Source organism: Thamnophis sirtalis, unplaced genomic scaffold (assembly GCF_051295495.1).
Source record: "Thamnophis sirtalis isolate CommonGarterSnake01/CBP01778 unplaced genomic scaffold, rThaSir2_p1.2 scaffold_4, whole genome shotgun sequence".
NCBI lineage: Eukaryota > Metazoa > Chordata > Lepidosauria > Squamata > Natricidae > Thamnophis > Thamnophis sirtalis.
The window spans coordinates 135,756,419-135,768,471 of record NW_028261384.1 but is presented as its reverse complement, the minus strand read 5'-3'; the positions used below and the strand labels follow the sequence as shown (position 1 = coordinate 135,768,471).

At 37.7% G+C, this 12,053-nt stretch overlaps 1 protein-coding gene across 1 annotated transcript; it reads left to right on the top strand.

Moving 5' to 3' along the window:
- Positions 1–611: 611 nt before the first annotated feature.
- On the top strand, positions 612–6,391 carry LOC148046801 (vomeronasal type-2 receptor 26-like). The gene is made up of 5 exons (XM_087714967.1): positions 612–773; positions 1,112–1,975; positions 4,658–4,885; positions 5,233–5,359; positions 5,496–6,391. The coding sequence occupies exons 1-5, from the start codon at positions 612–614 to the stop codon at positions 6,389–6,391; spliced, it is 2,277 nt and encodes a 758-aa protein (XP_087571093.1).
- The last annotated feature ends 5,662 nt before the right edge of the window (positions 6,392–12,053 follow it).

The window sequence follows — 12,053 nt, the reverse complement described above, 5'->3', positions numbered from 1 at the left end:
AAAGAAAGAGGTGTATGGAGGGTCGAAGAGCTAGATTGGGTTTCTATTTTGGGGGGTATTGTTGACAAGAGGAATTGCTGTGTTTATTGTTTAATGTTGTATGGCCCCGGTTATGCACAGTATATATGTGACTGTATGAAAATGAAAAATGGAAAATAAAAACTCACTGCTTGTTTTTGATGCAGTATACATTTCTCAAAATACTGTATTAAAAGTAAATTGGACTGTGTGGAAATTACTAATAAAGGAGAATATTTTAGGTCAGGGTTGAAATGGGGGGTCCTTGATGTTCTCGTGTTTGGTTGTTTTCTTGGAGACAAATTAGATGATATCATCAGGGATTGTTATTCAGAATTTTAAAAAGGATATTATGTTTTTATTACTATCAAAGAAAGAAATGGCTTTTACTCATAAGAAATGGTGCAACCTTATGAGAATTGTTAGCTAAGTTTTTCAACTAGGGTATTTAAATAATTTGCAGAGTAATCACCAAATTCTACCAGCATGCCCTCGCCTTGGCCTTTGCTGTGAAGGAGATCAATGAGGACTCCCAGATCTTACCTAATATCACTCTCGGGTTCCACATCTATGATAGTTACCTGAATGCGAAGATGACCTATCGTACCATTCTGGACCTGCTTTTCAAATCCCAGGAATTTGTCCCTAACTACAAATGTGATAGCCAGAAGAATCTCATGGCTATCATTGGAGGACTCGATTTTGATACATCATTTTATATAACTGAACTTATGGGTTTTTTCAAGATTCCACAAGTAAGCTGTGATGGGGTTGAGGAGGAAAAATATATATTTTGTTGTTGTGGAACAATTAATGAACAACAAAGATTTGTCTCAGATTTGTGTTAAAATGTCCTGCATGCCTCCAGAGATATTTCATACCTAATGGAAGATTTGAATGTAGAACTCTTTGCCCCTATTAAAACAATTGATGTCTTATATGTGTTTGAAGTAATTCCAAGACATTTTTTTACATATTAATATTTAGAAGAATTTTAAAAAATTCCTGCTTGGATATATTTTATTAAAAAGATTAGAATACAAAAGTTAGCTTCATTTTAATAATTGGATAATTTTATTCCATTTTGTTTAAGCTGACGTATGGCTCATTAGCCAAAGAGAAATTTCAGACCAGTAGACGCTCTCCACTTTATTTCATGGTCCCAAAAGAAGACCATCAGTACACTGGGATTATCCAACTGCTTCACTATTTTGGTTGGACATGGATCGGGATTTTTGCTGTTGATAACAACAATGGAGAAAATTTCTTACAGGAAATGCAGCCCTTTCTTGCAGAGAATGTAATCTGCTCGCTGTTCATAGAAATGCTTCCTCAACAAGTCGACTTGGATAACTTTCATGAACTTTACCACATATTCTCAAAGATTTCCATTAATTTGATGAATAACAAAGCCAATGCATTTCTTGTCTATGGAGAAGCCTGGGCAATTATGTGGCTAAGAATTGTCGCATTTATGTTAGATCCTGAAAGAAAGGAAACTGCATTATTTAGAAAGGTGTGGATCATGACTGCACAGATTGATTTTGTATTATCAGGCATTCAAATCACATGGGATCTCCAGATGTTCCATGGGGCTCTTTCCTTCACTGTTCATTCAACAGCCATTGTAGGTTTCAAGGAATTTCTTCAGACCATAAATCCTCTTTCAGACAACAGAGATGGGTATCTGCAGGATGTTTGGGAACAAGCATTTGATTGTTCACTTCCTAAACCAGAGTTACCAGACACACACAATAGACAGTGCACTGGAGAGATGAAGCTAGAGAATCTTCCTGGCCCAATCTTTGAAACGGAAATGACTGGCCACAGCTACAGCATCTACAATGCTGTTTACACTATGGCTCATGCTTTGCAGGCTCTGTACATTTTAGGGTTCAATAGGAAGACAACTAGGGTGTATAAAAAAACTGATCTTCTAAATCTGCAGGCTTGGCAGGTGTTATCTCTTCATTGGACACTTCGTCTTCCTCTCTTTCTCCTTCTCCTCCTCCTCTTCTTCCCCTACCTCTTCCTCTCCCTCTCCTTCTCCACCTCCTCTTCCTCCTCTTCCTCTGCTTCCTTCTTCTTTTAAATGGGCACTTTGATATACAATATCATGTACAACATCTTAATGTTTTTTGTATGTGGAAACAATTATAATAAACAAAGTCAAAATGAGGAAACATTTTCTGATGGTGAGAATAATTAACATTTAATTAGTGGAACAACTTGTCTTCAGAAATGTAGATACTCCAACATTGTAGATTTTAATGAAGAAAAGGGTAGTGATTTGTATGAAATGGCCTAGGATCTTCTCCTTGCATAGGGTGTTTGACTAAAAGACCTCAGAAGTCCCTACCAATGCTAAATAAAAATCAAGTAAAATAAAGTAAAGAAAATAAAATTAATATGATGTGGCAAGAGTGAAGAATTATAGGATAAAACATGTGCAATGACATTGTGATATAAATTTATAACAGTATAGTGAGCTACAGAAAAGGATGACATTTCCTTGCCATCAAGCATAGATTAACTGTTATGCTTTATTAAATTTCCCAAGAATAATCAGCTTAAATTGCATAGGGCATAGGGTCTCCACCTTGAGCAGGGAATTTGACTAGAAGACCTCCAAAGTCTTCTTAGAAACCATTCTACTGTTCTGCCTAAAATAGATACAGAAAACACATTTTTTCTTTATATCCTATCACTAGCTGGATAGCCATGCTTCACTACAAAACTGAGTGATCGGGCTTGATAAATTGACAAATCCTGGCTGACAATGAGAACAGCTACTTCTATAGTCGTGGGGTCATTGAAACGATCTTGGTGCTCTCTAGAAGTCTTCCTATTGGTGTTAATCACCCACTTGGAAGTCCTTCTGGCCCTTAGGAAGAGAATTAACAGCAGCCTTAAGTTCCAGAATTTATTTGTTGTGTTCACATAGCAATTCTTGCAGTTGGCTAACCAGTTCTGGATTAACGCCCATGTAGATTCTACAACAAATGTCCATCTCATTGTCATCATCACCAAAAATTGTATCTGGAAAAATGAAGGCTGCTGCTGAGGCTCTGCAATGATACTCCTGTGGTGGACCTATCCCGGCATATATATGTTGTGTTAACGCAGAAACTGGCTAACCAGTCCTGAATTAACGCCCATGTAAATTCTACACCATATGTCCCTCTCATTGTCATGGTCACCAAAAATTGTATCTGGAAAAATGAAGGCTGCTGCTGAGGCTCTGCTATGATACTCCCTATCCTGTGGTAGACCTGTCCCTGCATTTTAAATGTTGACATAACATTTCCCTCCTTCACCTCTCTGGCTCCAAAATATGTCACTTTGAAGCATCCATTGTACTTCCGGTCAGCTGAAAGTCTTCCTTTAACTGGTGTTACAGTAGAAAGAACAGATCTGTCTGAACTGAGGAGGTCAGTGTAAAAAGTGAGTTGGGGCTGGGACACTATGCAGGAGAAATTTGGTTCACAATCCTTTGGCTCAGCAGTGGTTGTTGATTGAAACTCAAAAGAGAACATCTCTCCCAACAACTTGAGTTCAGAAGCAGTTTCATAAGTGGATGGCATAGACATTTTGGTGAGGTATTGATGTTTAATACTGTAAGTAGCCCCAGAACACTCCTGTGTGAAGGAGTGGAACATCTGCCAGTTTGAACTGAGGTAACGGAATGTGAGACAACTGGCAGTTTGAACAGAGTTATTTTCAGGTGGGGAGAGGGAGTAGAATGTTTAACTCCTTAGCATCAGAGCGTGTTGATTATTGTATAAGAATTACTAATGATCTGATGGTCAATTTGAAAAAATTCTTTCTTAGCGAGCATCTAGAAGCCTAGAGGAAAATAGATGCCAATTTTCAAGTTTGTAGGCTTTACAGTTCTGGAGATTTCATATGAGTGAGTGGTATTTGGCTTATATATAGATAGATTCTATGAATCAACAAACTACTCTATAACTAATCATATTGACAGAAGTTATTTAGTAAATCCATTCAGTTTACACAGTAAGGAATAGTTAAAATGATAATCTAGATTATTTTTCATCATCTCCTCCAACAATAATCAACTCGCCGAGACCCTTCTGTGTCTCTCTTGAAATATTCCTCTCTAACAAACTGAACTTTCTGTCTTTATAACAGTTTTAGGGGAATAAAATAAAAGTGGTCCTTTTTACATGTGGCATCCATTGTATGAAACAAATTTATGTTTACCATAATCTCCACAACTTATCTATCAAAGAATATTGAGTCTTAGTTTCTAAAATTTTGCTAAGGGAAATTAGTCAGATTTCAAATTATTGAATAGCTTTGTATCAAAGAGGACACATTAGATATGATATATCTAGAAATACTTGCTTAAATAGGGAAACCGATCATAATTGAAGAAAGTTACATAAATCCTAAAGCTTACTTTCATTGACCTTCAATGCATTCTTACCTTTCTTTAAATTAATATACAATTAAGCAAATAGTGGATTTGTACATTTCCATAAAATATCATTATAAATTTTTACATGTGTAATTATTGTTATTGGAATGCAAAGAATGATGAAAATATTGAATATAATGTTCTCTTCTACATTATTACATTTTCAATACATTTTATCTTTTATTCCCTGTCAAATAGCTCCATTCATTTCTTCAAGGCACTTCTTTTGACAATCCAGCTGGGGAGAGAGTGTTCCTGAATGAGAAAGGGGAAGCAACAAGTGGATTCGACATCACCAATTTGATCACTTTTCCAAATAGATCATTTCAGAGAGTTAGGGTTGGAAAGCTGGATCTAGAGGGTCCAAAAGGGAATGAATTTTCGATTGATGAAGATGTGATTGTTTGGAACCCAGCTTTTAACCAGGTATGAAATGTTTGAATCAGCCACGCCTTAATACATCATGATTCCATTTTGAGCCTAATCTCTTTCAAAATCTGATTTCTCATTTTTGAAAGAAATGAAGGCATGCACTTTTGAAATGCTTTTGATGATCAAGCACTCATTGAATTGAAAAAATGATAGTACAGTATAAAAGCATTGTTTGCATATTTGATTCGCTTTTACAAAAGATTGTCAACATGTGCTGATTTTATTTGCTGATAAAATCAGAACCCTTTGGGAGATCAAAAGTAATTCTCCTCTATAAAGGAGATAAATTACAAACTGTTTTAAATATTTCCAATTTCAAAACATTTTATCTTTATCATCAGGTTCTTCCACTTTCTAGATGCAATGACCCTTGTTTCCCTGGATCCTGGAAGAAAGGGATTGAGGGAAATCAGTTCTGCTGCTATGACTGTGTCCCATGTCCAGAAGGGAAGATTTCAAATCAAAATGGTAGGATAGGAATTCTACCATTTTTGATTAGACTTAAGCAAACTTTAATAAACTACTTGGATGAATAAAATTAATAACATAATTTTCAGTAATATACAATATATTGATGAAAAAATATCCTTGATTTTCCTTCCAGATATGGATGACTGTTTTGAATGTTCACAAGATCATTATCCAAATAAAGAAAAGAATGGATGTATCCTGAAATTGCTGGTCTTTCTAACTTTTGAAGAAACTTTAGGAATTGGTTTAGCCTCAACAGCTCTTGGTTTCTTCTTCTTGACCTCTTGGGTACTTGGAACTTTTATTAAACACAGGGATAGTCCCATTGTCAAAGCCAACAACCGGTCCCTCACCTACACCCTCTTTGTCTCTCTTCTGCTCTGTTTTCTCTCCTCTTTGCTCTTCCTCAGCCAGCCTGGCAAAGTGACCTGCCTTCTCCGACAATCAACTTTTGGCATCACCTTCTCAGTGGCCATTTCTAGTGTACTGGCCAAAACCATCACTGTGGTTGTGGCTTTCATGGCCACTAAACCTGGGTCTCTGAGGAAATGGTTGGGGAAAAGATTGGCTTTTTCTATTGTCCTCTCATGCTCTATCTTACAAGTATGTACTTGTATACTTTGGTTGTTGACATCTCTCCCATTTCCTGAGGTGGACATGCACTCACAGGCCCAAGAAATGATTTTACAATGCAATGAGGGGTCAGCTTTCTTTTTCTACTGTGTCTTGGGCTACATGGGTATCTTGGCCATTGCCAGCTTTATTGTGGCTTTCCTTGCCCGTAAATTACCTGACACTTTTAACGAAGCCAAGTTCATCACCTTCAGCATGTTGGCCTTTTGCAGTGTGTGGATCTCCTTCTTTCCAGCCTATCTGAGCACAAAAGGCAAAGCCATGGTAGCTGTGGAGGTCTTCTCTATCTTGGCCTCCAGTGCTGCATTACTGGGATGCATATTCCTGCCAAAATGCTACATCATTATTTTACGGCCTGACCTCAACCGCAGGGAGCAACTTATTAAGAGAAATTAGTTTATCATGTAATCATTATACTGTCTCAGAATAATTGCCTAAAAGAAATAGAAAGAATGCTGTCTATAGGAAAAAATCCTGCATATAATGTTAGGGAAACAGATTCATTGTGATTGTCAATTCCAAAAGAAATGCTCACATTGATATGTTTTCACCATATTCCAGGATTTTTTCACCTAGTCCTTTCTTCTTTTCAACACCTCCATTGAATTTGATTTTGGTCATCCAGCTTTCTTGTTCCCTATGGAGCTGGCTTTATAGACTTCACCATGGTTACCATTGTATAAATCCCTACAGTCCTTCTAAATGCTCCAAAACAAGTAGAAACAATACTTCAGAAAATTTAAAAGTTGGTCCAATTATTTGGTCCCAGCTGCTAATAGCAGTAGTCCAACTTACTGAACTTTTAACCCTATATATCACCAGCCACCTTCACATTCCATTAATCTTATGAGCTGAGTGGCTAAAACTTCCCATCCTATTATAGACTGCAGGTTGGAACTCTCTCTTTTATAGCTCCAACTTGCCAATTTGTCCAGCTACAAACAGCATATCAGAAGATCCACTGCAGTCACCGGTAGTACACCGCAAAGGGACAAAAACCAAGTTACCAGTTAAATACATAGATTTTCCAGAAGTTTTTTGGGGAAGAAAAAGCAGTCCCTCTCCCACATTGATACCACATCTTTGCTATGGACCCAGTTCTGGGGGTGGGTGTAGCTAAAATTCCCACTTAGATATAGTACCCCATGTCAATTAAGAGATGCCCAGTGCTTATTTACCTGGGTCAAAGCACAGAAAATCCTCAATCAGTTTTTAGGGGCAACTGAAGGATGACCTCCAAGGAGCCCCACCAGATAATATATCTTCAGTTTCAGTAGGGCTCTTGAAGCCAAGGACAGAATAGTAGTACCCCCTCACATCTTTGAGAAAGGAAGTTTATTAGCTTTTCCATGATGACTAAAGAGCAAGGAATGAGAAATGTCTGCTGGAATTGGATATGTCTAGTTTAATTAAAAGAAGGACTGGGGTGAAATTATAGCAGTGTCCCAACACCTAAGGGGTTGCCATAAGAGAAAAAAAAGGGGGGGGTCAACCTTTTTTCCAAAGCATCGCAAGGCAGAACAAGAAGCAATGGGTGGAAACTAATCAAGGAGAGGACCAAGCTAGAACTAAGGAGAAATTTCCCGATAGGACAATTGATCAGTAGAATGACTTTGTCAGAATAATCATGAACTGGCCTATACATGGTAACAAGGTTAGCCAATGTATACGCAATGCAACTGGGTCAGCCAGTGGGAACTATTTGGTGACTGAGAGCTATGCCAGATGGCTTGGAGCCAGGGCATGGCTTACCTATGTAGCTCTGAGTCTGCGCATGGGAACTGATGTAGTCTACTCTCTGAGCTCTTCTCTGCTGTACCCTGCCTGTGGTTGTCCTTATTTTCAATCTCTTCTCTCTACCATGTTGGAAGAACCATTGTTGGTATTGTATATGTACGTATGTGTTATATTGTATATAAAAAGAAATTAATGAATCCTGCTGAATCCTGTGTGTGCTTTCTGGATGTGATTTTTGGCAGCAAACTCTGACAGACTTGCCTCAAAAAACTCTATGTGATCCAACACTGGATGTTTTTAAGAAGAGATGGACAACCATTTACATGAAATGGTACAGAATTTCCTGTCTGAGCAGGGGTTGGACTTGAAAACCTCCAAGGTCCCTTCCAACTCTGTTATTCTGTAGAAATAATAAAGGTAGAATATATTGTAAAAAATTAAATTAAAATAAAATAATAAAATATAAAGTAAAATAAAATCTGGTGTGGAATGTGAGAAAGATTAAAAGATGAAACATTTCTGATAATATTGCAATTCAAATTCCACCCAGTTTTTACCTGCACTGTCAGTTTGCACAAGGAGATGTCATTTCCATGGCATCGATAATGGGTTGACTGTTATGCTTTATTAAATTTCCCAAGAATAATCAGCCTAAATTCCTTGGATTCAGCCAGCTGGATCAATTCAGCAGAAGGCTGTTTTTTTAAAAAAAGGTTCAAGGTTCATTTTATTTATATGCTGCCCTATTCCCGGCGGGACTCAGGGCGGCACACAAACCCAAGGAGGGGAATGGAAACACAAAGAACTACAACAGAAAAGTACAAGGGAATTTAAAACAACCAACAGCCACACGATTTTAGAGGGGAAGGGAAGTCATCAACCCCATGCCTGCCGACACAGCCAGGTTTTAACAGCTTTTCGTAAAGCCTGGAGACAGGTAGGGTCCGAATCTCTGTGTGGAGCTCGTTCCAAAGGGCCAGAGCCGCCACAGAGAAGGCCCTCCCCCAGGTAGTAGCCAGATGACATTGGCCAGTAGACGGAACCCTGAGGAGGCCTAATCTGTGTGATCTAATGGGTCTTGGTTGCAGGCGGTCTCTCAAGTACCCAGGTCCAATACCATGAAGGGGTTTATAAGTGACGACTCGCACTTTGAAGCGTATCCGGAGACCAATAGGTAACCAGTGCAGCTCGTGGAGGATAGGTATAACGTGGGTGTACCAAGGTGCACCCACAATCGCTCGCGCAAAAAAAGCTGTGCTTGATTTGAATTGAACTTCTTGGCTAGGTCCACTTGGTCCATCCTGAAGTCATTTTGGAACATCTTCATTGCTGCCACAGTAGGGCTAGCTGGAGCTGTGGGAACAGGAGGAGGAAGATAGAGATAGATGGGGACTTATAGCCAGAATAAAATTCTTTCTTCTGGGAACCAAGGACATTCTCACCAGTTGCAGGGGAGGCCTCGATGGAAACCAACTGTAGTTGGGATGGTGACTTGGATTGGATGATGTGATGGACATATGGACTGGGGCAAGAGTTGGCAACATTAAACCCTTAAAGAGCCACAAATGTTGTAACCAGAAGCCCTCCGTTCAATTCTGGAACCAGCGTAAGTCCAGTTCCACCACAAAGTCTCCTATCATAGTGTCATTTTTCCTATGCCAACCGGAAGTCCGGTTCCCCTACTATAGAGTCTCCTCCTAGCATGGCGTCCCTTTTCCTCTATCTGTCCTAACTGAATGCCCTATTAATTGTGGAAAGCGATGGTAACAGGGAGCTGCAGCAGAGGGATGAAAGAGCCACATGCAGCTCCAGAGCTGTAGGTTGCCAACCTCTGGACTGGGGGAAAGAACTTTTAATTTGGGTGGGCAAAACCATGGTACTTTCAGAGTCGGGTTTTCACTAAACGTGCCAATATGACCTGCCTTATAAATAAATAAAACCAGTCTGTGTTGGTTTTTTTGTGCTTTAGGTATTCTGTTGTTATGATCATCCAGAATCATGGTTTTTTAGTGTGCAATCTATGGTGATTTATCATTGATTGCACAATAAGTAATAATAAGAGCATATCTGAGCCCAAAAGGAAAAGCCATGGTAGCTGTGGAGGTCTTTTCCATCTTGGCCCCCAGCTCTGCTTTACTGGGATGCATATTCCTGGCAAAATGCAACCTCATTGTTTTGCAGCCTGACCATAACCACAGGGAGCAACTTATTAAGAGAAATTAGTTTATCATGTCATCTTACTGGCTCAGAAATATTGCTTTAAAAAGAAATAAAAAGAATGCCATTTAGAAGAAAAATATTGTATATAAAGTTATAAGAACAGTTCTTTTTCATTTTTGTCCAAGAAGTATTTGTGTATGATATTTATGATGATTAAGATTTATAACAATTGTCGGTTCCAAAAGAAGTGCTCATGTTGTTGTGTTATCACTATTTTCTAAGATTCCTGAACCAAATCTCTTCGTCTTTTGAACACATCCATTGAATTTGATTTTGGTGATCTAACTGTCTTGTTCCCTGTTAGGATCTTTTGGATATTGGCTCAAATGATGCCCAGTGTTTGGAGAGACATGTTCATCATTTTTGTACTATCCATTCCTAAAGTGTTACATAAAAACAGTAAAAAGCTGATTACCATTTTCTGACCATACAGTTAACACAGTATCATAGGATATCAGTTTCTGATTTGTAAGTGTTCTTTCAAGCATAAAATGTATTGAGTTTTTGAATCTTGTACGTTTATCTCCATCTTTTAAATGGCAATAAATCAGATTAGTTGAACGTGATTATGTGTGGATCCATTTTCTGCCTGACGTTTATTTCCTGTCCAATTTTTTTTCCGGAGGGCAATGGAAACAACTAGCATCACTTCTAACCTACAAGCAGAAGCAGTGTCTCACCACACAACAGTGGACACTCTCCTGCACTGTGCGTGCAATTTGTGTGCAACTTTGCAGCATTCCAACTATGCAAGAAATGGTCCAGATCTTCAAAAAGTAATAACAGGCTGCAGCTAAAGAGAGCCTCTTCTAGTTTAATAAATATAAAAAATAAATATAAATATAAATATTAAAAGTCCTTAAAGATGATTAAGAAAGGGAAGGAACACCATTTTATTTTTTTCGAGGATTTGGTTTTTTTATTACAATTTTTTACATATTTTTATGGACAAAGTGTTGTCCAGATCTTTTCTTTTACATCCTCTTATAAGCATAATCCATTTTGCATCATATCTCTGTTTCGAATTTCAGCCATATTATTCTCTTTCCATATTTTTTATCTTAAATTTATTTTCTTCTTAGTACATAAGTAATATCACTAACGGCCCTTAATTTCTAATCTCTTACAATAGCATCAACTCCATTGCTAAATATGTTTCTCAAATTCCCCATCCCACTCATTAACATTTCATCTTTATCTCTTCATTTTAAATTGTCTTCAATTTTAAACCAAATTATCATTTCACATTTCATCTGTTGGCCTGTTTTGCGGTAAGCAACATGCATCATCAAAATCAAATTTTACATAAAGAACATTTAACTTAATTAATTATCCACATTTAATAAGGTTGATATAATTCCCTTACATCTTAATTAACTACCCACCATTAATAATATTAATACAATTTCCTTTAATCTACTAACATGTTCCTTATTTCCCTTCATCCCTCTTTTTGCCATCTCGGAAAAATGGAAGGCTGAGTCAGCAATCAACCTGGTGAGATTCGAAATGTGAAATCGCAGTCATTGGCAGTCAGCAGAAGTAGACTGCCATACTGCATTCTAACCACGGTGTCACCGCAGTTCCCCAGTTAGCCACATTCCACAGAAGTCATAATTTCTATTACGTTCATTGGCAATTGTTCATTTGAAAAAAGCAGATGAACCATCAGCTACTTATTATCTCATCAAAACAAAATAATTATATTCTAGTGGAAACACCATAATTTCTTAGCTTGGTCAAAAATGCGACATGGAGGGGTATTTAAATTCAACAACAATCTAGGCATCTATTTGGCTGTAAAGTAAATCTTCCACCACAGGGTGTTTAGTACGAAGGGTAATAATGTCTCCTGCTTAAATGCTTCAGGTTTCTACCCTCTGTTCTCTTCTGGCAGAGTATTTGTTCAAATTATTGTGATATTCAAGATACAAATTTGCACTCCTGTGAATCTTCAAATGGAAAATTTTACATTTCCTTATCAGGCGAATTCTCAGATATAAACCTTGCATTAAACCTTAGATGAATTAATGATTTATATATACTTTCCAATGGGTAGAGATGAAAGACAGAATATTTTCACAATAACAAGAATATCAAT

Excerpts from the sequence above, each read along its gene's own strand:
- LOC148046801 (XM_087714967.1), top strand. The coding sequence starts at position 612 with ATGACCTATCGTACCATTCTGGACCTGCTTTTCAAATCCCAGGAATTT. Across the intron at positions 1,976-4,657 it reads TAAATCTGCAGGCTTGGCAG|CTCCATTCATTTCTTCAAGG; the intron begins GTGTTATCTCTT and ends CCTGTCAAATAG. Across the intron at positions 4,886-5,232 it reads GGAACCCAGCTTTTAACCAG|GTTCTTCCACTTTCTAGATG; the intron begins GTATGAAATGTT and ends CTTTATCATCAG.